At 42.2% G+C, this 26,642-nt stretch overlaps 2 protein-coding genes across 2 annotated transcripts in view; one reads left to right on the forward strand and one right to left on the reverse strand.

The window, feature by feature from the left end:
- Window positions 1–6,485, forward strand: part of nfatc3a (nuclear factor of activated T cells 3a) — a 56,662-nt gene extending 50,177 nt beyond the window's left edge. Inside the window, exon 10 of the mRNA XM_063880945.1 lies at window positions 3,905–6,485. Coding sequence (XP_063737015.1) covers window positions 3,905–3,981 — 77 coding nt within the window. The 3' untranslated portion in view covers window positions 3,982–6,485. The remainder of the gene's footprint in view (window positions 1–3,904) is intronic.
- Window positions 6,486–7,182: 697 nt separating this feature from the next.
- Window positions 7,183–26,375, reverse strand: esrp2 (epithelial splicing regulatory protein 2). The gene is given in 17 exon segments (XM_063880946.1): window positions 7,183–8,598; window positions 11,333–11,371; window positions 11,373–11,423; window positions 11,426–11,528; window positions 11,614–11,818; window positions 13,045–13,243; window positions 13,539–13,769; window positions 14,450–14,751; window positions 15,970–16,012; window positions 16,155–16,287; window positions 16,679–16,789; window positions 17,271–17,325; window positions 18,111–18,206; window positions 18,415–18,529; window positions 19,053–19,166; window positions 25,349–25,477; window positions 25,958–26,375. Coding segments are annotated over 17 exon segments (2,220 nt in total). The 5' UTR covers window positions 26,090–26,375; the 3' UTR covers window positions 7,183–8,436.
- Between the last annotated feature and the right edge of the window lie 267 nt (window positions 26,376–26,642).

Consider the following 26,642-nt stretch of genomic DNA (forward strand, 5'->3'; position numbering starts at 1 on the left):
ATGACTAATCTAAAAAAATGACTGTAACCAGCCTAGTTTGCAAAGATTCAAGCCATTTTTCCTCTGAAACAGAAACATTTATGATCAAATATTAAAATATAAAGCGTGTAAATTACAGCAGCCTTGATAACTTTGGAAACCATGGCGTATAGATGATGTACAGGAGTGGGCTTTAATAATTCAAATGTAATGTTAACCTCAACCAAATGATACATGAGCACACAGGAAGAATCTCCTGATGAAAGCCCGCCTGAGATTCGTAGTAGTAGTATTATACTGACTGAACATGTATATTCTGAACAGGGACCCCCCCTCCCAGTCATCTGCAGAGGATCTCCCTTCGTTTGAGACTCACTCATGTGGCAGTCAGCGCTGAATCACCGGCTTTCTGCTGCAGAGTCATGATGAATACCAGTAAATCTGAGAAAACGCTATCAGTATATGAAACCGTTTGTAGGCCAGACTCCACTCACACCGCTCTTTCACTATTCGATCATTGATGTGACGAAGCTCCAGCTTCAATTCAATGGGTTATATCTGACGCATAGGCCGTTGCTCACAGATATGGGGAAACGTCCTCTTCGTTTTATGTAAATACCAAAGAAATGTGCTTTATTTGTCAACTGATTGAACCATTGAGAGACTTAGTTATTCTTCCCATTGTGTGTTTTAAGAGGGACAGAAATTCACTTCCATATGAGTTCAGATTTTCATTTCATTTAACATCGAGAGTGAAGCCAAATTAAAAGGTCTCTGAAAGATCGTGTGGGATAACCTCTTTCATCAGTTTGTAATCATAAATACCAAAGGAGAGGAATTAATGTAATGTTGCACTTGATGGTTTTATCCCAGTTGACCTCTGTGTCTCTCCTGTATTTTCATCAGTGGATAGGTTGATGTCTGCCTGTGCAACAATCTAAACAGAACAGCGGAAAGTGGTGTGTTTCTGCAGACGCCCACTTAATGTCGGTCTCTCGCACTTCGCTCTCATATTTTTTTGTGGTGCTGGAGCAGATTGATGAATCCACAAAGTTAAAAACATTTCAGATATGAGCACAGGCCCTCAAATATCCTTTTTACGACCCAGTAATGTAATATTTGAATGCCTCAAAACAGACCATAATCAGTTTTAAAAGATAACTGCAAATGCATTTCAGCCATTTTGTACAAGCAGGTGTGAAGAGTACATTCACTCAAGCACATCGCATACTTACTTCTACAATTTGTAGTATGTTCACACTTTAATGTGAAACTTTTGACTGCTCTACATGGATTTGACCACTGAGTTACTATGATTTTACAAACAAAACATATGATACATTTACAAATATCCATCTGTGCTACATGTAGAGTAGTTCAAATGTGCTTCACCTCCTCCAGCTGTAACATTAAGATGCTGTTTTGTGTTAAAGCATCAGTAATATTCCAATAATACAATATATTATAATATAACTCTCGCCCAACATGTACTCTTGTATTTAAGATTTTTTAATTCTGCAGAGCAGTATCTCTACTTTTTTTTGTAAAGAGTACTTTTTATCACTATCTATAAGGGAAAAAATGGTATTGGAGTGAAATCTGACGGCAACATTTCACTAAATTGATGTAAAGTTTGGACAAAAGAAGCAAAGTTACTGCACTACTGTTATATTTTATGGCTGCAGCTTCTCTCTGCTGCACCACTTGTCTTTTGTAAGGTCGCGGCCTTTAAAGGAGATCTGTCTCCTCCGTTACAGTTTTATTACAGCGATCCCTAATTGAGTGACAGAATCGATAAACCGGCCCACTTTTAGTGTATTGTGCCTCAGATTGATAGAGGTAGATGGTCTCAGTGTTGCCTCATGAGTGTGTGGTGTTGCTGTGAGTCTGATCGTGTGTGTGAACATGGTTGACATGGGAAAGGAAGAGCCTCCCACGCTAACAGGATGATGACAGTGATGGTGGCCAGACACAGAGCAGGCAGCAGAAAACACAAATAAAACAACAGAATGTAAACCCTGAATCTCTGACACAGACTGGAGAAGAAACCGTGTCTTTAATACAAAGGAATCAAACTCTCTGTAGCTGGAGGACATGATGATGAAAAGATTATTGTATGTGGTGGAGGTTGCATTGCTTTGCGAGCACATTTGTTTTATTTGTCATCGTGTGTCATCACATTTAAATATGGTTTCCGTTTTTCTAATGAAGCCTTCAGTTGGGTTCATCTTCTCACCATCGCCTGACTCACCCCTGCCCCCTTCTTTTTAAATTGATTTACGGTAAAAACACGTGTGTTATCGCGATGGGGAATGTGTGAGTTGACAGCACAGATGCACAGGTGGATAGGTGCAGTTGTCATGCACAGACAGGTAAAACTCTCCCGATGTCAGACTGGGCCAGAGGTCTCTGCTGCACCCTCCCAAACCCGTTTAACCAGCCTGCCTCTGTCTGACCTGTCAACCTCACCTTTTTATAATCCACATGAAGAAGTCGTGAGAGAGAGGCTGAAAAGTGTTGTGTCCATGAACAGTCTTCCCTGCCTGTGTGTCCTCAGCAAGTATTGGAAGTTGATTTTCTTCACGGCTGCTCCTTTAACTAGTGCCCCGCTGGGTCTCTTGAAGTCCCGCTGTGAACGTTGAATGGATGCAGCAGATGTAAAAGAATCACAGGCGCTGGTTGGCTGAAAAACAGGCGGCAGCGCGCGTGATTGGACAAAGAGAGTAATATGTTATTTATTTAAAATCAGACTGTCACTGAGTCGATGCAGTAATTAACCTCGCTGTGCCTCAACGTGTTTTTGACAATGGATCGGTTTCCCACGGCCCTTCTGACATGTTTACACACCATGAACAGGCCTGAGGAAATGTACCGGAGCTCCATTAAAGCTCTGCTGAAGGTCCGTGTGCTGCAGTGCTTACTACTAACATTTTCTGTGACTGAGGCACATCTAGTGAATGGAATAGTTTCTCTCATTTGTTGTGAGCGGTGATTATATCGCACGTCAGAGCCGTGACTTAGTGACCTTGAGGTCTGCCAGCTTTTTGAGTTTTTCCACTTTGAGTTTTCAGCTTGTTGAGTTTGAGCTTTCAGTCTTGTGAGTATGGGACAGCACCGCCCTCTGCTGGACAGACATATAAGGCTCTATTGAACATCGTATAAGGGATAGAAGTTAAAATATGAAGCTTGAGGGATTCCTTTTTGTTTTTCCGTAAAGAAATCCGAAGCTTGAGGGCAAATTAGACATGCACAGTTTCGTTCCTTGACAACACCTCTTTTTAATGTATTCGCTCTTGTGGTTCATCAATTGTATGTTTGGAACTTTTTTCATCTGCATATGACTTTATTCCTTTATTGCATAGCATTAAGTGAAAGTTAATGTAGAAGTTGCCCTATTTTCAATTATTATTTTGGGATACTTCCACAAATTGTTATCAAAGCAGCAAAACAATTGCTTTTTTCCTTTTATTTCTTTTTATATAACTGATTTGAACAAAACAAACAACCAATATGGAAGAGAAAAATACAATTTAAGTGACAAACAAACACTGGCAGCAACACAAAAAAGGTCATTCATCACATACACGTTGTTGACACATGACACAGTTAACCTGTTAGACCATAAACTATTCAATTAGGTTTTTCATTCAGACTAAAGACAGGTTGCCACCTTTTCTTAAAGAGTTCCTCTCTGGTTGACGTCTATATTTTCCAGTTTTTGGCTCAGCTTCATACCTATTCTTCACAATGAACGTTTCTGAAGCAGCAGCGAGCTTCAGATTGTTGTCTTCGTTTAACACAAGCTCCAAAATAATTTCATGAAACAGAGAATCACAGTTCAGTGTTTTGGTATTTAACGCCCATTACTGAGGAGCTGCAACTTAAGTATTAATATGTGTATGTTCTGTTTGTTCTCTCTTCACAGTGAATGAAATCATCGGCAGAGACATGTCCCAGTCCCCCAGCTCTCACGGTCCTCCGTCAGCACACAACCAGTCATAGCCCCGTCCACACCCAGGACCTGATGCAGCCTTCTGGCTCAGGAAACGCCCCCCCACTGCTGCGACAAGGGCCCCGGTCCAGGTCCAGGTGCTGGTCCGGTGTGCGATGGTACAAGAGGGGGCAGAGTTAAATAGTACTTATCTTCTTCAGAGATATAGGTACACTCGCTCCACTCAGAAGACAGAAAGCTGAGCAGGAGGATGTGGACATGTGGAGTCACAGCCCGCTTCTCTCAGAATGCCGCTGTCTTCTGAATCATCAGATCTGTCCGATTGGAGCGCTCGCTCTTTCAATACCTGTCGGTAGTGAAGGCAACACCACCTTCTCACCAGCATCGCCCTTCTTGGACGAAGAAGACATATAAGATTAATATAAACTCAGGAGTGCAGCGTGGTCTCACAGAAAGCCAGAGCTGGGATTCAAAGCTACCCTAGAGGTTGTTTTAGTTCAGTAAGAAAGGCAAAACCACGATATAAATCAGGATAAAAAAGTGTGGCAAAACTTATCAGAGTTGGAGAAAACTGTTAAAAAAAAACACATTTGGATCATTGAATCAAATCAAACCGTTATTTTGTTTTTATATCTGGCTGCATTTTTCCACTTTGGTACCTGTTTTCCGGCTCTTGGCTCAGTGATGCAACCCTTCAGGTCTGGAGTGCAGGGCCCAGCAGGGAGGATCTGATCTGGGATCTGCAACCTGCAACATTCCACAAGCAGCCATGTAGATATCTGTACATGAACCCCCCCCCCCCCCCCCATCATTTACTCCCTCCCTCTTCTGTATTCTCTTCTTCAAGTTGAACAAATGCCTTATTAACACTTAGCAGCTTGGAATGGTACTAAAGCTCAACACTTTCTAATGTTTTGCACAGCTGGCTTTGAGTGTGATATTCTTTCAGTGGTTTCATGAATCCTGATGAGTTGGTTCTCTGGTTGTCATTCGAAGGTGCCCGTTATTTCCACGTTACAGAGAAGTGTTTTTAAATCTCTCTCTTCATGCAATAGCTCCCCCAAATCTCCCAGGGGCCCTTGTGTGCCTTCAAATTCCTAAACGCCACCGTACTTTTAACAGAAAATGATCCGACAAAAGTATTTTATACGTAACGATGTGTATATATTGCATTCATGTATTGTCCCCCCCTCCTTAATGAACAATTTAAAAACAATCCCAAAGTCTAGAGAACAACATCTGGATGCACCTCCCCCCCCCCCGCTCCCAACAATCAAATCTGCTGTTCACAATCAAACTCAGAGTGATGTATTCCTTGTTCGGACTGATATGCAGTGTCTGTATGGCAGCAATAACGGGCTCTCGAGGACAGAGTGACTTCAGGCGTGGAGGACAACTGATTTTTTTTTCTTGCCTTAAGCTTGACAATAATGCTCCTGCGTGTGAGAGCTGAGGAGTGTTGCTTATGGAGTCAGTTTCCAGGTGAAAATGATTCTGCTATGCATTAAAATTCTGCCTAATGCCTTTAAAAATGAGGAGGAAAAAAACGAAAAAAAAACAACAAACAAACAAACCTTGTTGCCTATAGAACTAGACTTGTTGTAGATGCTTGATTTACTCTGTTAGCATCCTGGAGCCAATCTGCCTTGTTAAGGACGCAGTGCGAGCATCTTAATAGGTTCAGGTGTGTGTGGGTGGGGTGTGTTTAGGCTATGCAAACGCAGCAAATGTAACATATGTCATGAAAATGAGATTGTAAAATATAGCTGCGTATTCACAGAGCGGAAAAGCATTCAGAGAGAATCACGTCACGATGTAAACTATTAGGATGCCTTAACTCCGGTCTGTCCGAGTGTCTGTATGCCGTTCTGGGTTGAGTTTCCTTTTTTTTTCTCCATGACTAAGACAGAAGTCGGTAACTCTTTTTTCCCTTTGCTTTGTGTTTTGGGGCACAGGGTGGACTTTGAGGGATGGGTGGGAGGAGGGAGATAGCTTGTTTTATTTTTTTGTTGCATATAAAGCTGGTTCTGCAGCTTGAAAGACCCAAGTCAAAAAAAAAAAAAGGAAAACGAAACCAGCATGGACAGTAGACGCTGCCGTCCTCGTCTGTCTCAACCAAAGAGTGAACAACATGTTCCCGTCAGACAGAGACTGCACAACTCTATTTTTGATACTTTGAAATGGATGTCATTCCTAAAAGGTTGGGGACATGTATGAGTGTTGAATATATATGATATATATGGATGTATATATATATATATATATACATCCATATATACACACATGTTTATATACACACACATGTATATATATATGTATATACACACACATGTGCATATACATATATGTGTGTACATATGTTTTGTAAAATAAAAGGGAAATACAGGTTTAGCTGATGTTTACCGAGCCTTGTATTGTCATTTCTTGTAAATTTTGTATGTTCAATTTTTTGTAATTTTTAAGACTGCAGTGCTTTTTGAAATTATTCAAAGGAAAAACCTTGCATCATACTGTAGGCTCTAAAGTAGTGTATATCAATAAAACTCAAAATTCATATCTGTCTGCGTCTCCTTTTCTCCCGCATGTCTTACAAATGATGCAGCTGTTTCCTACTCAACTGTGCATATTAAACGTGTTAACATAAAGGTTAAACTAACACAAACAACAAAGATGATATAGAGTAAACAATCTTTCATAAAGCTTAAAGTTACTTCAGCATCTGTTGAGGCTAGTTCGTATCAAAAGGTGACAACCTCAATGAAGTTGCTTTCATGAAGAAATGCAGGGTTGTATTAATTACATGTAATGTGTCATTTTTATTATGCATTTGTCACTTTTCTTAAAAACAAATATACTTCTAATAATATGGTGTACATATCTGCTATTTTGTTTTATTCTGCTGTTGTATTCATGTACATTTCTCCGTTACCAAAAATCAGAGTTGGCACACATGTTGATAAAAAAGTTGTTGTTGCCTCTTTGTGGAAACAAAATATGCCACCAAGACATGTAGCCTGTCCTCACCCAGTGACTTGAGGTAGGGCAGAAAGCTTTTCACATTTCAATGCATGAACAGCTCTGAAAAAAATAAGAGACCACTGCAGCATTATCAGTTCCTCCGGTTTAAAAGATTTGCGTTTGGGAAAAATTAACATGTATTTAATTCTAGAAACTACTGAAAACATTTCTGATTGATTTTATTAGGACCATATGATTGCATCTCTTAAAAATGAGACAACAGTAAACATGAATAGATTTTCACATTATTTATTGTTTTGTCTTATACACAGATCTAAACTCATACAAGTGTCAAACTTGCAACAAAAGAAATACATTTCTCCTCTGCCACCAGAGGTTGACCTCTTTTGCCTTGGCCAGTATTGCACTCTGGGTAATGTAGGCATGGTAAAAAGTGGGAGGGGATAAACTAAGACAGCTGTCGGCAGGCCTGTCACAGAGAAGACTCGTGCAGCTTTTACGCAGTACTCTGTCAGAAGCAGGAATTAAAGCAGCTACAGACTGATCACTGGAACCCAAAACAGAAGAGATCTGGTAGCTGAGGTCGATCATATAAAAGGCTGCGAGATACGCCTCTGGTCCTATATCAAAATGTAAGGAAGGGAAGTTAATAAAAATTTAATTTGTCATTCCACTCAGTTATCGAAGCTCCGTCACTTAACTCTTACATTAGAGAAAATAAATCTGTAGTGCTTGACAAAGTCTCAACGGGTTGACAAACTCATAAATGCTTTTTACAGAAAAGTAGTTTAACCAAAGTCACCGCAGCCAAGGTCAGTTATAATTTATCCAGTGAGCAGTACAATGACATTCACTCTGTTGCTTCAGTAGTATAGTCTTTATGGCTTCTCTCTATTTATTATTATTATTTTTAATATATATATATATATAATTCTAAATGGCACCACTTCACTGCTGGAGGTCATCAACTCAATAAACAGTGTACATGCACACATCTGTGTTAGCATAGAGCTAACACGCAGAACCATAAACTCTGAAACTTCTTGTAGTGGTTAACAGGGAAACGATAAGAAACATACAGAAAATGTGGTGTGCAGAAGTGGTTTGTAAAGCCTCAAGCATTTCAGGATGAACATCTGTACAGTCATATGGGGAGAGGGGGAGGGGGGGGGGGCATATAAAGAGCATTTTAATATACATGCATATTTGTCCAGGCTCCACACCTTCTAGTATCCACAACCAGCTTCTATAGTAGGCTCAAAATCTAACGCGTGTAACATCCAAGGTAGCCGGTCATGAGGCGTCATCCGTGGATATCTAAACTGCAGCTGCTGCTTCAGGAGTGTCACGGCAAGCGGCCTCAGGTGTGTATCGTTATGACAGATCGGAGAAAAAGGGAGTTTTTTTTTAATAAATGTTTTTTAGAGGCACTGGGATCCAATTGAAAAGCTGTTGCTAAACGTAAAGCAGATAAGAGCTCTTCAATGGGGAGTTAAATTACAGGAAGAGAGATGAAGAGCGAGGAGTCAGTTGATCAGGACCAGGTGGACCTGCTGGCCGTAGAAGGGGTGGTTGGAGCGCTCGGTTATGGCCCGCCTGGCGATCTCCTCGCTGTGGAAGGTGATCAACGCCTCACCGCTGCACTGGCCGCTGTAGTTGTACAAGATGAGAACGGCGTCTGGCTGGAGCTGCAGGGGGGGGGGGGGGAACGCAGACAGACAAGTGAGACGATGAGCGTTTGGATGCAGCGCCACCAAAAGACACCAGGGGGAGCCCGCGAAACCGAGGAGGAACAGTAGAGAACATCAGCTCATCAAACCGGTCCAGGTAAGTAGGGGAAAAAAAGGATTAATGGGCAGAGCAGAAGCAGAGTACATGCCGTTCCCAGAGGAGCTGAAACCCAGCGGGCAGGAGGCCACACACAGGAACTATACGGTTGCATGCATCTAAATCTATTTTAATGCAAACAATAGAATTCTCAAGCTGTGCAGATTTAAAACATCATACTGATCAAATGAGTTAGAGAATAACGCTTCACTGGAAAGAGTAGAGGAAGAGTTTCGGCATTATTTTGGGAAACATTTGCATGATGAGGTGTAGGAGTGCTGAATCGAAACTGACTCCGCTATACTTGTGTAAGCAGAGGCAGAATTTAAAGAAATTATCTTTATCTATCTTTGTTTTATTGTTCAGAAACCGAAATACTGTTAATATACAAATGAATTCATTAATACCATCATCGTTTGTGAAGGTCTTAATTGTCAATTGTCTTCCACCAGGCTATAACTGCATTATTTGTGTTGCTCAATGACAATAGATGATCTTTGAATCCTCCCTTTACTTTGCAACACCGAACTTCCTGCTTGGAGCAAGTGTCATCTTCTACAAACATACAAGTGATCTGCAGGAGGCGGTGCAGTCACAAGTCCAGCTGTAAAATGATATCTAGTATCATATCTACATTCATTAATCTTGAATGTGGGACCATTGATTTGACCTGTGGTCACTTCCTAGAGGATTTAACCCAAACTGCAGTTAAATGTTCCTGCTATTTCATACATTCTGTGTCAGGACTCAGCACTCCTAACAGGCCTGCAGGACAGACGTCAGGGAGGAGGCAGATTGGTTTGGGAAGCGGCGGGACAACATGCCGGGTCAGGAGCTCAGAACCTCGGTGGGTAGATCAGGCATTCCTTCAGATCAGTGCTGGCAAATTATCATTAGGCTGGCGTGTGTTAATGGAGTGTGTGTGTGGTGATTTGTTCTCATGGTCGGAACTGTTTGTGAGTTATCCATAGTTTCACGCTGCCAGGAAATCTAACCAGCAAATCACCATCAGTGCTTATTGTGTTGTGTGATGCTAGCACAGATCTGCATATAGTGCATGAGCCTCAACATATAGATGTTATTTAAGTGCAGGAAAATGCCCTCTCTGCCCACTCTAGCTCTCGGGTCGGGGGCTCCTCTTACCTTGGGGTGAGTGCCTAAAGACAGAGCCATTCTTTGGGCTGAATCAGACTCCTGGCCTGATCGCTCATCTGAACCATGCCGTTGTACTCCTCAGGGGCGTACTACAGACGGCATAATAACGAACGCACAGTCAGGGGGGGAGATCTCCACATGGTTTCACACATGAGCACTACACAGTTTTACATACACACAAGATGAAGAGGTACACACACTCTCAGAAATACTTTTTGGGAGGAAGACTTAAACACATCAAACCAGACACACACACCAAAACAACGTGCTGAAAAATCTATCATTGAAAAATCTCTACCAGTTTGAAATAGGAAGGGATTGTGGAGTAAAGGAGACCGGTAGGGGTGTGGGAACCCCTTTCTCACCCAGGGGTAGTGTGAGAGACACTGCTGAAGCCAGAAAAACACACACTCACTCCTTTTAAGATACGATTACAGACCTTCAGCCAACAGTCAGGCCCGGAGTCAGATCTGCTCACAGATAGACTACTCATGGACTCCCTCAGCATGTAAAGTTCTCCAGAGTGCAAGTACAAAAAAGTTCCTAACCCCCCTTTATACACACACACACACACACACACACACACACACACACACACACACACACACACACACACACACACACACACACACACACACACACACACACACACACACACACACACACACACACACACACACACACACACACACACACACACACACACACACACACACACACACACACACACACACACACACACACACACACACACACACACACACACACACACACACACACACACACACACACACACACCAGAGTACAATGGTTGTACCCGTACCAAAGTCATCATATGCCATCAACAGCAGACCCAAGCTTGGTTCAACAACAGCACAACCCCTCCACCTCACACCCCACCCTCCTCTCCGTCTTCATTCCCTATCGTGCCAAACCATCTGAAGCCGCACCCGTCAGGGTTCATACCTGCTTCAGAGGACTCCACCTAATTTCGGCTGCCAACGGAATAATATGGCCAGGACAGAGAAGGGAGGGGGAACAAGTGCACACACGTCTCTTAATTGAATCCGCTGGCGTGTGATTTTTTTTGGGAATAAAAAGCACCAATGGTAGAGAGTAAATCTTCCTAACTGTATGCCGTAAGAGCTCAGAGGTCCTGCAGGTTGTGGGGAGATCCTCTCTTGTTATCCTGGTCAGCATTTAGATTGACTTCCATTATCAAGGGACTGCTGTGAATGGTTTACTCAAAATAAGGTGCACTTTTAATCAAATGCTCCATCATTTCACAAATAGAGCTTAAATCCCGTATAAAGTTAAAGAATAACACAATATCTTGTTTTTTTTTAGCAGAATATGGAGAACACACTGGGTATGTTTGGGTGGCCTTTACATCCCTGCAAACACTTTTTATATCTGTGGTTATTTGCAACATGTGCTGACCTGGTATCCCTGGAAGAAGCTGAGGATGTCCTTGACTCCAGGTGTTGTAGGGCAGGCCCTGCATCCGGACCAGGGCGCCGGGCTGGGGCAGCACAGAGGAGCGGCGGCTGCAGGATGGGGTTGGGCTGCGACCGCTGCTGCCATTGATCCATGTGGCGCAGCGAAGTAGCTCACTGTGGAGGGGGAAACTGGGGGGCTGGGGGGAGAGAGAGAGAGAGAGAGGATGTTCAGTGAAGGAGGGGAGAAGATGGAACGAAAAAATGACGTAGTTGCTGACTGACCTGGGGTAGTATGCTGTGTAGTTCATGTTCATGTTCATGTACAGGTGTGGCTGAGGGGGGTAGTAGGCCAGAGTGTGAGCAGGGTTGTGTGTCATGGTCTGAGGGGGTCTGGGAGCAGCTAGCAGGGGGGCCTGGTAGAGGGCAGCCTCAGAGAGCATGGAAGGCGGGGTGGGGAAGGGGGCGTAGGCTGTGGGGGGGGACAGACCTGCGGAAATAGACAGACATGATCCCGTCATTCACATGCTGTGTTCAGCACACGCTCCGTCATATGAAGAAGTTACAACACGCTGCATGGAGTTTCAACAGCCGACGAAACCATGTGTGACTTATGTGAAATTATACTTCGAATCTTTACATCACCATGTGTCTGATCAGAGTGAAGTTTGAGGATTTACCAATCATTCCTTAGCCTTAGCTTGAATTATTATTAAAAAATGGAAACCTGTGCATTGTCATACTCTTGGCCAGGTTTCATATCGCCAAGAGTTAAGGATTTAGGGGAAAAACCAAAAAAGGCAGTCAGGAAGTCTGACTTTTGAGCCATCATAAATGTGTCGTAAATTCAACAAAAAAACAAACCTTTTTGTTATAATGACTCAAATTCAGATTCTGTACTGAAAAAATCTAATGTCAGATCTAATATTCAGACTGAATATTAACATTCATCTTCCATTTTTACGTCAAAAAGACTGTTTATCGATTATTTGGTCACAACGAGGCAGCGGAGGAAAGAGCCGAGTGACACATTTATACAAATATTGAGACATTTTGCAAAAGCCATCACACCAGACTCATTGCCGAGAAAAAACCTGTGTGCCAGATATTTTATTTACCAAGCTGACTGTGTCCTTCAGGCTGTAGCTATAATGTAAACAAACACAAATGCCAGTATGGCTGTATTTACATGGAAACATGGGCTGCTGTGGTGACCCTCAGTGCCAACACAGAGACACTAAACACTGCTGACTTTGTGAAGTGTTTCCGGGTCAGTGAGGGCAAGAAGAACATCATCTGTAATTCTAGTAGGTGGAAGGGAAAACCACATCTCAGGAAGTAACTGAATAAACTTAAGATGAAAATTGTAATTTGTTCTTTGAGGCCGCCAATCCCAATCTTATCTCCGGCACCATAGACAGATATGAGCCCTAGAGCAAAGTACAGAGTTTCATTCAGTCCAGTCTGAACCGGCATTTGTGTTTCAAAGGAATCAGAGACAAAGATATATAGTCAGTGTCTAGCAAACTGAATATATTTCTGAAGATTATTTGGATATTAATTCGATAAATAAGTTCAGAGGAACAATGCAGGCATGAAACGTTTCTGCCTAAAGGCTCAGGCAGCATTTCTAAATGAATCAGTGTCTATATATATATTATTGGAAAAAGCCAATCCATACACCACTATGAACAATAACTGGAGGAGTTGACTTACAGGGAAGCTTGCACGGTGGGGGGGAGAGGCCGCTGCGGTTCAGGGTTCCACCCATCAGCACGATGCTCATCTCCTCTGTGGAGCACTGGAACACCTCCACGTACCGGTCCTTCATGGTCTTCTTGTGGCATTTCTGGGCCACCATAAACGACTTGTCAGGGGATTTCATTTGGATGAAAGCGTCACCAGAGGGCCGACCCTGTAGAGAGGACAAAGGGGGAGAAGACAGAATGAATAAAATATACAAGGTCACAGGAGTACAAAACTGATCTTTCAAAAATCTAATTAAAAACAAGGTGACACTTAACTAAAATGTACATGATGACTGTAGCTTAAAGTAGGTGAAGTTTAGAGCTGGGCTTGGATCTTATCTGTTCTTAACTACAATACAAATACTTATAAACATAACCGAAAAATAAGATGAGCGACATTCCGCATGGTTCAAAGACAGTGAATCTTTACAGTTACGCATGAGCCTGAGCAGGCAGTCTGACCTGTTGGTTGAGCACCATGTGGACTCCGTGGGGTTTGATGTCAACGGTGTGCTCTCCCATGAACTCTAGGATGTCTTCGATGCCGGCGGTGTAGGGCAGGCCACGCAGGCGGACACAGTCGCGACTGCTGCTGGCCGCTGGAAGGAACGGCTGGGCCATGACGGGGACCGGCACGATGGGCGAGGGGGGCAGTGTGGAGATCAGAGGCGCGGACATGTAGCGGTTCAGGACCTGGCAAACAAAAGTTAGGAGAATATTAAAATCGAAAATTCACTTCTGCTTTTTTGCTGCCTTAAATCTGCTACAGTTAACTAACTTAACGTTATTCCCCACAGTGGTTATTTTTGATCCACTTTTGTTTAACATTTCCCACTCTTTAACTGAGCTTAGTGTCACAAACATCACAGCAGTTTCCCAGGGTGATTTCAAAACAACAATAAACATATACGTTGTGAAATGTCATTTTCAGTTGCGCAAACTTGATGTCCCAACTGTTTAGTCATATACTTTCAGTACCCTGTTAGCTCACTGACCATGACTTCCGTCTGTTGTGGTCAGTCTATGGTGATTTGTATCACGCGGAGGAAGGAACTTCTTTTTATTATTTATTGCAACCTAAATGAATGCATGAATTTGTCTAAATATTTAGGATGATTGTCTATTTTTTACATGTCAAATAGTTCCACATAGAAAAAAACCAAAGCCAATGGTTCTTTTCATATTCCCAGTCCTAAAATAACATGTAATTACATTACATATTTAGTTCTGTACACAAACCTCTTTACGTTTCTTTCATGACGTGTATTTTTAATCCTTGTTGTAGTATGTGAGCACATTTCCCTAACAGTATTCTTAAAAGTCTGACAAAACGTTCAAGTCTTTCTACAACCATTACAAATAAAATAATGTACCTGTTGGACCTCAGCTGCAGTACTCCGGAACAGCTCGATATAGCGCTTCCCTAGGATCTGCTTGTGCTTCTTCAGGGCGTTTTGGGCGTACTCTTCACAAGAGAAGAGCACGAAGGCGTCGCCGGTGGGCCGTCCGTCGGGATACTTGACAAAGAGCAGACCCTCCGCACCGTCCGTGACTGGGCTCTCAGGACCGAGGAAGGACAGCACTTCCTGGGATGTGGCGGTGAAGGGCAAGCCCCGCATACGGATTATCACCTGGTTCTCTTTGGACAGGAACTGGGCCACCTCGTTAGAAGTACCTGGAGTCAGAGCACAGAAATGTTTAAACACCTGGCATCCCACGGCCATCCCATTGACACTCTTTAGACAACACATTGTTAACGAACTGCATTTATACAGCAGTTTTTAAGTCTTAGTTCACTCAAAGCACTTGACAAAACAAGCCAGCTTTCACCAACTCACTTACTGGGATCAGAGGCTATCTTACAAGGAGCTACCTGCTATATCACAAGCGATACACTTTTTGAAGTACACTCACATGGAAATCGATTTGCTACATGGATATTTTGACATGAACATGTACTGCAGGGGCCGAGGTTACCACTAACCTTCTAGTTAGCGGAGCCACATTTATTGTTATTTCCCTCTTCATTCTACTATTAGCGAGGAGATGCCAAGCTCATATTTGTTAATCACCCTTTATGGTAAAGGGTCCGACAAACTTTCCCTACACATGATACACTAGCTTTTGGGTTATACACTTATTTACAAGGTTATTTTGAACTGCTTTCAGTTCTATTGATAAATGCAGTTGTGTCTTGTCTGCTGGAACCACAGTGTTTACGTAAAGTCCAATGTGCTGTCAATCTGTGCTGATCTTAACTCATTTGAGTAAAGTCCGCAGAGGGACTGGCAGCCACTGTAAGTTATCTGCTCGGTGTGACTGTGTTGCTTTGTGTGTTATCTCTGTCCTGTGTTACTGGAGGCTGCTGCTCTGTGGTCCAGAGACCCCGGGCCCTGCCTTTGTCTCTTCACACCCCCTTTGTGTCAGCACTGAGCCGGTCCTTTCACCGGCCGTCAGCCGTCTCCCCCTCAGGGGAGTGTCGCTCGAGGCTGCATGGAACAGGTGAGCCGCTGTTAACAGAGAGTGAAACTTCTCTCTAACTGGCCTCTGAAGGGTTTAGATGGGGATGAGGAGGTGAGGAAGGGATGGGGGAAGAGGGGGAAGCTCCTCACAAAGCGTCTTTCATTAGTCCCAGATAAGCTGCAGGAGAGTCACTGGGATGAGGCAAAGTCACAGGTAATAGGAGAGAGAGCCGGAGTGCAAATGAGATCCCCTGTTTTTTTACGGTCACTAAAGAGCTGCCCTTTTTACAGATGTGCGTTTGTTTTTCCTCAAAGATGCGGGAAGCCATGAAATAAAAGTATACCTCACATAAACAGAAAGCCTTTCACTATGAGTGCTCCTACAAACATGGGGAGGGGAGAAGAGAGGGGAAACAGATCTGAAATCTTACCTCCAGCAATCTTGAGGAATTCCTCTCCTGTGGCCTTGTAAACCTGAGTCGACAAGAGGAAAACTAGATTTAATCATTTAAGAACATTAATTATTCATCATTTAGTTGAGAAGACCTTTCAGAGATTCACACAAAAGGAACAAAACTGTGTTCGGCTAAGAATGGAAATAAATAAAGAAAATAACCTCAATGTAGCGGCTGCCCATGTGGTGCTTGTGACGTTCAAGAGCCAGGTCCCGGTGTTCTGAGTTGATGAAACGAACTAAGGCCTCACCGTTCCTCCTGCCTTGAGCGTTAAGACACAGGGCCACGCCACCCCTGAAACACAGGTGCAAAGATACATACATGAGAACTAACACAGTAAATGTTTTTTTAAAAAGCTCCTTTAAGCTTCTATTTTGAAGCATTTATTTCTGGCACAGTTCTTCCTGCTAATTTTTGTTGTATTGAAGGTCATGTTTTTGATATTCTGCACCCATGACATTGAGGTTTCATGGATTTTCATACAGTTATTAAGGCCTACTGCAAAAGATAGTGTCTTTGAACCCACACCATTAGCATTTTACGTTCATCTTGGAAAGCTACATTGACGGTGAAATCAAATCTGCAGCCTAAGAAGTTGAAAGCCTGAAAAACCACTTGTTTGCTGCAGCAGAAGTTTGAAATAAAGTCAGGGCTTAAGAAATTACGTCTATCAAGTCCGACATACTTTGCAATGCTGAGGCCTTTAAAGAAGCGAGCGATGTCTTGGTCTGAAGACTGCCATGGAAGTCCCCGCGCTCTGATCACCGTCTCACTGTCCACCGGCTCTGTTTTGCTGCTGAAGAGGGTAAAAAAACATTAATGACATAAAAACAATCCTAACTAAAGAGGCATAATTAGAAATAGATTATGAAAAATTCTGCAAAGGAGTTTAGCTTCTAGTAAACACCATGTTTCTGTTCAGTTTGATCGAACGGTCTACAGATTGCGGACACAGAGGCCACTCACAGTAAGTGCTTACCACTGTAACACATGATTAAATGTCGGAGGGTTGTCAAGGTGATAGGCTTTTCCCTGTCTGAGAGCAGCAGGATTTGGTGTTCTGCTACTAGATAGCCGGGTAAGCACTTGATGGCAAAGTTGGACAGCTTTAATGACACACTTGTGGTTTCCTTGTAGCTGTAATCAATGCTAAAGGCCTGAGGTCTGAAAATGGCTGGAGGCGAGGGGGGGTGGGGCTGAGTCTGTACACAAACAGGTGTGTTAGGAACAAAGATGGAGTGAGATACATGTACTTTTATTAAAACGTTTATACATACCATGTGCCAGAGTCAAACTTGTACTTCACCGTTTCCATGCTGGAGAACTTGTGGTCTGAAATAAAAATAATAAAATGGTATGATTGAGTGTGCCGTCCATCCTATAGGTCCAAAACAATGTCCTCTCCTTTCTGTGGTGAACAGGTTCACCCTGCCAGGCAGTGTGTGTTTCAAGCACTCTGCATTCCTGTTACTGTCACACCCAGAGACCTGCTTGGCTGTTATTAAGAAGGGTAAAGCCAGAGGCGACATTCAAGATACAAGATGTCAGATTAAAGTGTGATTTACCTGCACATATCTGGAGTCCTATCACATCCATCAAAACTGTAGTTAATCATGTAATATACGTTTAAGCATGAAGGATTTCCGGCTAGCAATAATATAATCAAGATGTAATGTGATAAACAAACTACCACACCTAGAGTTAGGAGAGTTTTCACTGTGACATTTGGGTTTGCTCAGCTTCCATGCAATTCAAATATGCAGGTTTTGGTATAATACAAAGGCTTTCATTTTACTGTCACAGTGTGGATTTTAATATCCCCAAACATAAGGTAGTTACACCGGTCACTCCTTGGGTTACTAACGCATTCTCTCTTTCAAACTGGGTGCAGACTTTATTGAAAAAGAGACAAAAAATGAATCGCTAAAGTTACTGTATAGCATATTTGCCCCAAAAAAGGGGTGGAAATTAGCTCATCACTGCTGCTTAAAAGATGGAGCCGATGAATACCAAGGATCATGTTGCCTAATTTTTCCCTTAAACAAATGAATGTTGGTTGTTAACTTCTAAAGACAAAAGTAGATGTTGAAAGGTGATCAAATGTGGTGGTTACTTACTGAAGGGCTCAGCCAGGAAGTGGAGGGTCAGCTGCACCATGCTGCTCACCTCCCCCTCTCCCATCGACTGCTCGGACACAGCAGGAACACCAACATCTACACTCACAGTTAAGGACACTGACCGGGATACTATTACTTTGTCTGTGTACTACTCGCTGATGTGACTTTCTGTAGGGTTGTCGTCCTACTTCATTGACATCAGTGAAGCAAAACTAAGAAAAAGCCTACATATAGAAACTAGTTAAAGATTAACAGCTAACTGCAGCATTTATAACAATGTCTCAGTAATGTTAGTGAAGGATACATTCCAACATGGAGGCAGGTGTGAGCTGCTCTGCAGGGGTGGCGTTGGGACAGCATTTCTGAAACTCTTTCTTCAAGTCCACAAATGAAAAGAAACATTCAGGAAGGACAAGATTCTGAAGAAAGAGACAAAAGACAAATGATTCAGTATGACATAATGGACAACAGGAAGCTAGGGTTCAAGGATGAAATGTGATTACATCACCTTTTGTTAAGATCAGGAACGAAAAAAGAGGAAATGACTCAAATTAAATGCATTCATTCTTAATACTACACAATGCCCACATTTGTGAGGATAACAAATCCATCTGTTGCCGCGCATTTAACTCTGCACAGTTTTGGAAATTAACAGTGTGTTTGGTTTCCGTATGCTTTCTCAGACACTACACTTTCACTGGAGCCATGCACAGAGAAAGCCACAATGTTTTGTTTAGTGGGATAACTGCAATTAGCAAAACTTTAATGGAAACATACGCATTAAAGAAGCAGTTAACTCTGTCCCGTGAAAAACACTTATTGTACAGCATTTGTAATTTGCAGCAGAATAAGTGCTTCTAGAAACATTGTATTATTGTATCTCCAATTCTAAAATGTGTGTTTATGGGTATAGGCGTCTGCTACAACAAAATGAACAATTACCTTTTTGGAAGCTTCTGGGTGGAGTGCCTGTCGGATGACGAGGGGACTGTCGACACAAAGTGTGAAAGAGCTTCTGCCGAGGCATTTCAATTCTGAGGACACCGACTGCTGGAACTGCATAAAGGGAAGAAAAAAGGAAGGAGAAAAGATAATGAAACATGGATTTTATAACTACAATACTTCATCATTTGTACCCATCAAATGAGAAAATCTAACAAAAAAATAAAACTTTATTTAAGATTAGGTAATTCACATTATGTGCAAAACACCACCTACAATGTACAAGTGAGAATTACAGGGTGCTTTAATCTTAAAAGCATACAAGTGAAGGTGCCGTTGTGTTTGACATTTTACTCCTCGTTTGTTGCTTACTACAAACGAGGCCAACCAGTTTCACTGTTTGTCTGGCGAGGGAGGGAGCAGACAAAGGAGAGGAATGATCACACCACTAATCACAGTTTTCTCTCAGCACGACAAACAGTCCCAACCGGAGGAAAAACAACCCTGTACGGGACCAACCGGCCTGCCTTTACGTTACAGTTTACGTTGACAGTTACAACACCCAATCCTTCATACCAGCAACTCGCACATACTGTATGTACATGTTTATTTATAACTACCACATTAAATGAGCCCTATTCGTTTTGTTGTGTCAACCTGTTCTTGGCAGCATTTCACTGTCAATAGAGGCCATTACTTCAATATCAACACACATAGGCAAATGACATTCGAGGTCACAGGACACATTTCTGAGGCCAGATTTAACAATTTCAATGTTTGATTATCCATTCCATGACCATACCATTATTGTGGCACTTTATTTAGGTTGTTGGCTTAGCTAATAATGTCTTATGACTGTTGACATTTCACATATACTGTAGGTTAGAGTGACAGACTGTTCACTTACACGTGATTTTTCAATAACGTATAAAAGCCAATTTACAGGATATAATAACCTCAACATTATTGAATTGAAATTCAAGATGTGCTTTTTGCAGCATTGTTGAGCAACTTTTGACCTCTTGACAGCAGGTTGCTAAATGTGTCATCAGTTACTAGTGACCATCTGAGTAAAGAGAGTGGCTGCTCACATTTTTCCATGTTGGTCCCCTGCACATAGAGACAGTTAAACCAGTGAAAGCTGTTAGAAGTTCAGTACTAATTACATTTTCCCATACATCTAGGAGTTGGTTGAGTCACTGTGGATAAAGACAAGCTTTGCATGATACTGATATTGTGAAAACTTTCTGAAAGCATAAACCTAAATGCCACTGGTATTCCCTTGCGGCCTAATGCTCCCATGCAGATGGGGATTAGCTTTTGCTCGTGTCTTTCCACTTAAGAAAATTGTTAGTACGTTTTTACCATTCCTCTTTCCTTAACCCCCTCAAAGTCAACGGTGTAAGTGCAACATTAGACTGTCTCAGAGTGAGGGCACCTCAGACCCACTGACTGCCTAGTTTCACATGGCCATTGGCTATATATGACTTATCTTCAGACAGTGGGAGAGCATTAGAGGTGCGTGTTAAGGCATGCTGTCTCACAGTCATGCAGGACTATTTGGCAACGCTTACCAGCTGCTGACAAGGGAACAAATGCCTTGGGTTGGATTAAGGGGGTTTTGGGGTGTTTGGATAGAAAGCTGAAAGAATCATTGATCTAAGAAAGAAAAACACTCAGGGTCCATGAACTCAAGCAGACCATGAATAAATATATTTTCAAACTGTAAATAAAATCTGTTTGCAGTTGTGCAAAAATGACTTTAGGCATAGACAGTCATTACCAATCATTCAACTAAGCCCCTGTTCTGGGTCAAGGTCATGTGGAAAACCTAAAAACTAGCTTCCAAAAATGGTTCCAATGCTCAATAGAGAAGGAAAGCCGAAAAAAAAGCTTTGACTTGGTTTTACAATTACATTGAGTAATTGGGCTTATCACAAGAGTTGCGTAAATTCTTTGTGGCAGAAAGTTAGAGCTACCTACCTTCCTTTGTGGCAATAATAACACAGGTTTAAGATGTATGTATGCCAGAACAATAGGTTAACAGGACACACCACATGCTTCTATGCTGTCTATGTAACCACAATATTATGCTTGACTAATAAGGAGGAACCCAGAAACTAATTTCAAAACAAACAAATGTCAGATGCTATAAATATCATAGTTGCTGTACAAGAAAAGAAATACCTGAAATATCTTGGCAACAACAATCTACCTGTCCTTTTCTTGATTTATTACAATACAGTAACGCTAAACAAAAAACAATTGTGGAATTGAAATGACCTACTTTTGAATTCCCTCATGTATTGAATGTGCATATTCTCAGGAAGTCACTGCTTTGTTTTATCTTTCTCAAGGAGTAGCATCGGTGTGAAAGAGCTGCAATGTTTATTTTTTTAAAAAGGCAGGTATCTTCTTTAATCCCACTTAATACCTGAAGCTTTAACTGTTCTAACTTTACACACAGAAATCCCAAACTATGTAACTCCAGAGTTGTGTAGATTAATCCACCAGCACTTTGCAAGCACAGCCATACAGAACCATTTCATGTTGACAGTGATAACAGGACTAGTGTTTGCTCATAGCTGTGCATGCAGCTCCACCTTGGCAAATTACTAAAGCCGGATTACGGAGAGAAAAGCAAATGTTTCAGATGACGTAGTGGCACACCCACTCCCTTTCTCCACCATGTCAAAAAACAATTCCAACTGAGCAAACAAGCTGAACAGAAGAGAAATCCCACACTGACAACAGATAAGTAGAAACAACAAACATTAAGACAAGCTCATGAACATCAGAATCGGTATTGTATTCAATAAGGTTCTTTACATTAAAGGGGTTTTATGTTAAGTGTATAAAACAATTCAAACACAACCAATCATTCTCCATGGTTCCCACCTGTACCCTGCTGCAACTTGCAGAAAATGCCAAATAACATTCAGACTTAAACAAATAATAAATGGAGAAATTGAATCCAATGAGAATTGTGTATATTAATAGGAATCAAAAAAGGGAAATGTTTTCAAGATCTGTCTCCAACATGAATTCCAAATTCCCTCTAAAGCACCTTTCGTTCTCACTCTACCCTCTGAAAAGCATTTCCACAGATGAGGGGGAGGAAGTGGCCTTTGAACATGGTCCTATCACAGTTTGCTCTCCAGTGTAGCTGGCTGCTTGTATGCAGAGGTGAGGTGGGGTGGTGGTGGCTGAAACCAACTCCGATAAGAGCAGCAGGGAGTGCCGGAGCAGTCCCTGTGGTAAATGCTTAAGGCCCCTAAAGTCAAACACACACACACGCATACACTGCACCACAGCACAAGGGAACGAGTGACAATCCTAACTGCGCAACAATCAATACAGATAATCATGTCAATTACAGGATTTCTTTATTGGCCATGCATAAACTTAACCCAAATTCTTCCCAGGGTTTTACACTATGAGAAGCACAGCAGAATAACTAACAAGCAAAATAGGTTTCCAGTTTGAGTAAGAACCACAAATACTTGCCCACGGTAAGGAAAACCGTTCTCTCCCTGCACCATTAGTCTCCCAAAACAGATTTGGCTGCTGTGTCATATAAAGTATACTGCATTTTTTTTTGCATAACATTAACCCTTAATACATTTACAAGTGAAACTTGACTTTGAAGTAATGAGGTCATTGCACTACATCCTCCTCCTCCTCCTCCTCCTCCTCCAGTAACTTTTCTTGATTTCTTCTCATAACTTGCTTTCTTAGTAAACAGTCATTGTAGAAACAGACACAACACATCAACATTATATAATGATGTTCCTTTTTCAAAAGGTATTAACTTGACATGTTGTTCCAGGGAAACTTTAACCACAACCAGCAGGCACTTCATGATAGTAGGTCTGGGTTCATAAATAAAGTTGATAATTATGCAGCCTTTTGCTATAGTATTCGAAACAGCTTGTGTGAATCACTCTTAGATGCGATTCCACATGCTTTCCATGTCACAATGTAACACTAAATCATTTCCTTAAGTCAACTCTGAAGGCAGTAGTCAGTATTTCTGGCTGTGGTCTGCAACTGTTGAAAATGGTGTCAAAATTACAACAACAATGTGTGTGAGGTCTTCCTTCACGTGCAGCTCTACAGGCTGTGACATGTTGTCAGTGTCCAGACCAAAGCCAAGCCTGTACAGCAGATAAATTATCCATCAGCCGGTTCCCAGGAACTGAACTGCAGGTGTGAAACTCACTACAGCGTCACAAAAAGGTGTCACAAATAATAGTCAAATGCATACACGCTTGGTCTTCTATAACCATAATCGTGCTCATTGGTCTCACAGCATTGTCAGAGAACAGTAACTGGTTTTTGCAACGCATCTTTTTAAAATCCCTAATTTTTATACAAGTTTCTCAGATCTGTACTATTACTATTAGTGACTGCTGAGCTCCAAGTAGAGAGCCTTACATTAAAAGGCTTGAAAATGAGGTGTTAAAAAGCCCTTCTAATCTCTCTCACTTAGAATCGGAGGATGAAACCCTCTTTATTAGTCACATGCATGCACACAGCAGAGCACACACAGTGAAATTAGTCCTCTGCATTTAACCCATCCTAGTACTAGGAGCAGTGGGCAGCTATCGTGCAGCGCCCGGGGAGCAATGGGGAGGGGGGATTGGAGGTGTCCGGTGCCTTGCTCAAGGGCACCACAGCAGGGCCTAGGAGGTGAACTGGGACCTCTCCAAGTAGCAGTCCACTTTCCATATTTCAAGTCTGTTCGGGGACTTGAACCGGCGACCTTACGATTCCCAGTCCAAGCCCCTACTGACTGAGCCACTGCTGGACTTTCTAGCTAAATAAATCTTTCACTAAAGAAAACCAACGAATGTCCTTGGGGGCTCTCACCACACAGTTCAATACAACACACCCGCCATTAAGAGGCCTCGGCTTGTTTGTTTTCTATCATTGAATACGCTGGAATGGGTTACCTTACCTAAAGAGAACACATGCTTGTACAGCGCAGTTTTAGACAACACTTCAACATATCTAGAAATAATGTTAATGTGTTTTACTTCCCAGTATCAACAGGGATCAAACTAATCTGAGAATGACAAATAGGGAGAAAGAAGTAACCTACAACACAAAGGCATGAAAAGAACAAACTGATTCATTGGGTTAATATTTGAAGGTTCAGCACACAAACTAACCTACAGTGGAGATGAGGTCTTACCAGGTCTGTCTGAGGCACAAATGACTTCAGCAACTGGATCAACAGCCAATGAAATGTTAACTGTTTTAGGCTCAGAAATATTTCAAAGAAAAAACAACCCTATTTTTGATTGATTACCAGAACTAACCTGCCTGTGAATGCATTGTTTTTAGACGTCAGCAGCAGTAATATCAACCACACTGGTCAGGAATGATGATAAGAGGTTTTTTAAACTGGGACATGTGGGAAAGGTGCAGTCAGTGCAAACAAACACTCTTGCAAAGGTGGTTGAAAAACACGTTTGGCAACGTAAGCTCTATTGTCGAAACACACCTCCTGACTGGGAGGAATAAGAAAACAAATTCAGATCTTGTCCATAAAGAAGTGGCGTGATGGGGATGAAGCCTTAGTTTTGAAAAGCTTCTCCTCCTGTCTGTCCTGCAGCCTAAATCAGAGGTGCGGTCCCAGGTAAACAGATGTCTACAGCATGCGTCAGGCCGAGACAAGACCAGACCTGCGTCCCTTCTTTATCTTCGGATACCTCAGGCTGTGCCTATCCTATAGCTGCTGAGCTCCTACAAACTGTCAGCAGAGTTTAACTGTCAGGGCCACACCAATGACACATCTCAACCAGGTGGAAGACTATTTTTTTTTAAAGGTTATCAGGTAAATTTGACACTCCTCACATTAACCTACAGCTCAGTAGCGAGCCAGGCTTGTCTCATCTCATCCCGCTCTGGGCATTAACTGTCAGAACAAAGTTGGCTCAGTTTAATTAGCTTTTGAAATACTCTTTGTTACCGGCAGCAGAGAGATTTTACGCGGCGTTGCTTTGGTTTTCATACTGTAGACATTAATAACTGCAGTGAGAGATTTTTATCATGGTGGGAAACTGGCACTAGGACTTTTAAGGCCTATGGGGGATGTCAATGTTGCCAGTTCAAGGTCTAGGAATACAGTCTGGACTCGAAATTTCATCAAAATTATAATGCACGAGTGTAATTCCTGTGTGTGCATTCAGGCCAATGTGTGCATGTGTGTAAGAACAGATTGAAAAGTATTTGATCAAGAGGGGTAAAAAAAAAAAAGAAGAAAAAAAAAAGGGAGCAGGGAGACTCACCTGTTGCAGAGCTTTGTCCAGAGGCTCAGCTTTGAGGATGTCGTCCACAGTCAGCCCTGTCTCTTCTTTACACTCGTCTATCAGCTCCAAAGAGTCTGGCTTGACAAGACACCTATGAAGCTTCCCGACCTGTGAATGGATTTAGCGGTTCATGGCGCAGAATAAAGCGTGAAAGCTATGCTAATTTATGTGAAATAATATACTATAACCCCCCACATTTAGGAAATTCACTCTTACAAAAGTAAAAACAACTGACAATGTAGTTGTAAAAAGGCACTTAATTGTCAGTAAAAGCGTTGTTTGTATTGAGACGCTGACATGCTAAACCAAAACGGTATGTCTTTTCTAGGAAGCAAGCTACAGTCTTCACCTGCTTGTTAAATTTTGGTCGCACACCTGTAGAAGGTGAGCTAATAAGACGGCTGGACGGAGAAAATCGATGTAGCGTTAGCTAGCATTAGAGTAAAGCAGGTTACAGACAGTTTCAGAGAGCACACCATGTTGGTTTAAATGTCAAACATACTGTTTCACTACAGGTAGACACTATGCCACAAACACTGGTTACATAAGAAACCGTATAACGAACGAACGGGTCAGAAAGGTCCGTACCTTTTTCTCATGTAGATCCACAATTTGCCACACCAAGAGAATTATTTCCCTCTCATCCGAACCCAGTTTACCCCCATTTGCACCAGCTGTTGCCCCAAAGAACACCACCAGAGTATCACTGTGCGAAGCCATCAGGGACCACAAGGGTAAAAAAAACTACAATTAAAGCAAAGATTAAATAAAAATAACACGAGGGGTTCACCTTTTTCCAAGTGATAAGAAGAGCGAACAAAAGGGCTAGAAACTCAATTGAAGTAAACGGAGAGAGAAAAAAGGGGAGATTATTTTCAGAGGAGCCACGAAAGAGTTTTGCGGTAGGAGACTCTACCTGTTGAAGTACTTGAGTGTGCTCTATCCAGAGATACTGGTTTAACTGGTAAAGAAGGGTGGAAATCCGTGTTTCTTTCACACGAACTCCATAACAAGCCCTGGAGTTTTTTTCCCTCCTCTCCTTTCTATTTTTTTCTGAGTTACCTGTGGCCTGGCCTCCAAGCGAGGAAAGCTCCAAACTCCTCGCCTCTATTGGCCGGTTTGGAAAGGTGAGGGCGGGAGTTTGAGGCAAGTGCTGTAATCTCATTGGTCAGAAGTGCTGATAAGGAAGTAGAATGGCAAAAACCGGGCTGGAATACCTCCATGAGGCATTTAGCCTACTTATGTTTCACTTTGATAGGGGAAAGTTAATGAA

The sequence above is a fragment of the Eleginops maclovinus genome, chromosome 4, assembly GCF_036324505.1.
Source record: "Eleginops maclovinus isolate JMC-PN-2008 ecotype Puerto Natales chromosome 4, JC_Emac_rtc_rv5, whole genome shotgun sequence".
In the NCBI taxonomy this organism is placed as follows: domain Eukaryota; kingdom Metazoa; phylum Chordata; class Actinopteri; order Perciformes; family Eleginopidae; genus Eleginops; species Eleginops maclovinus.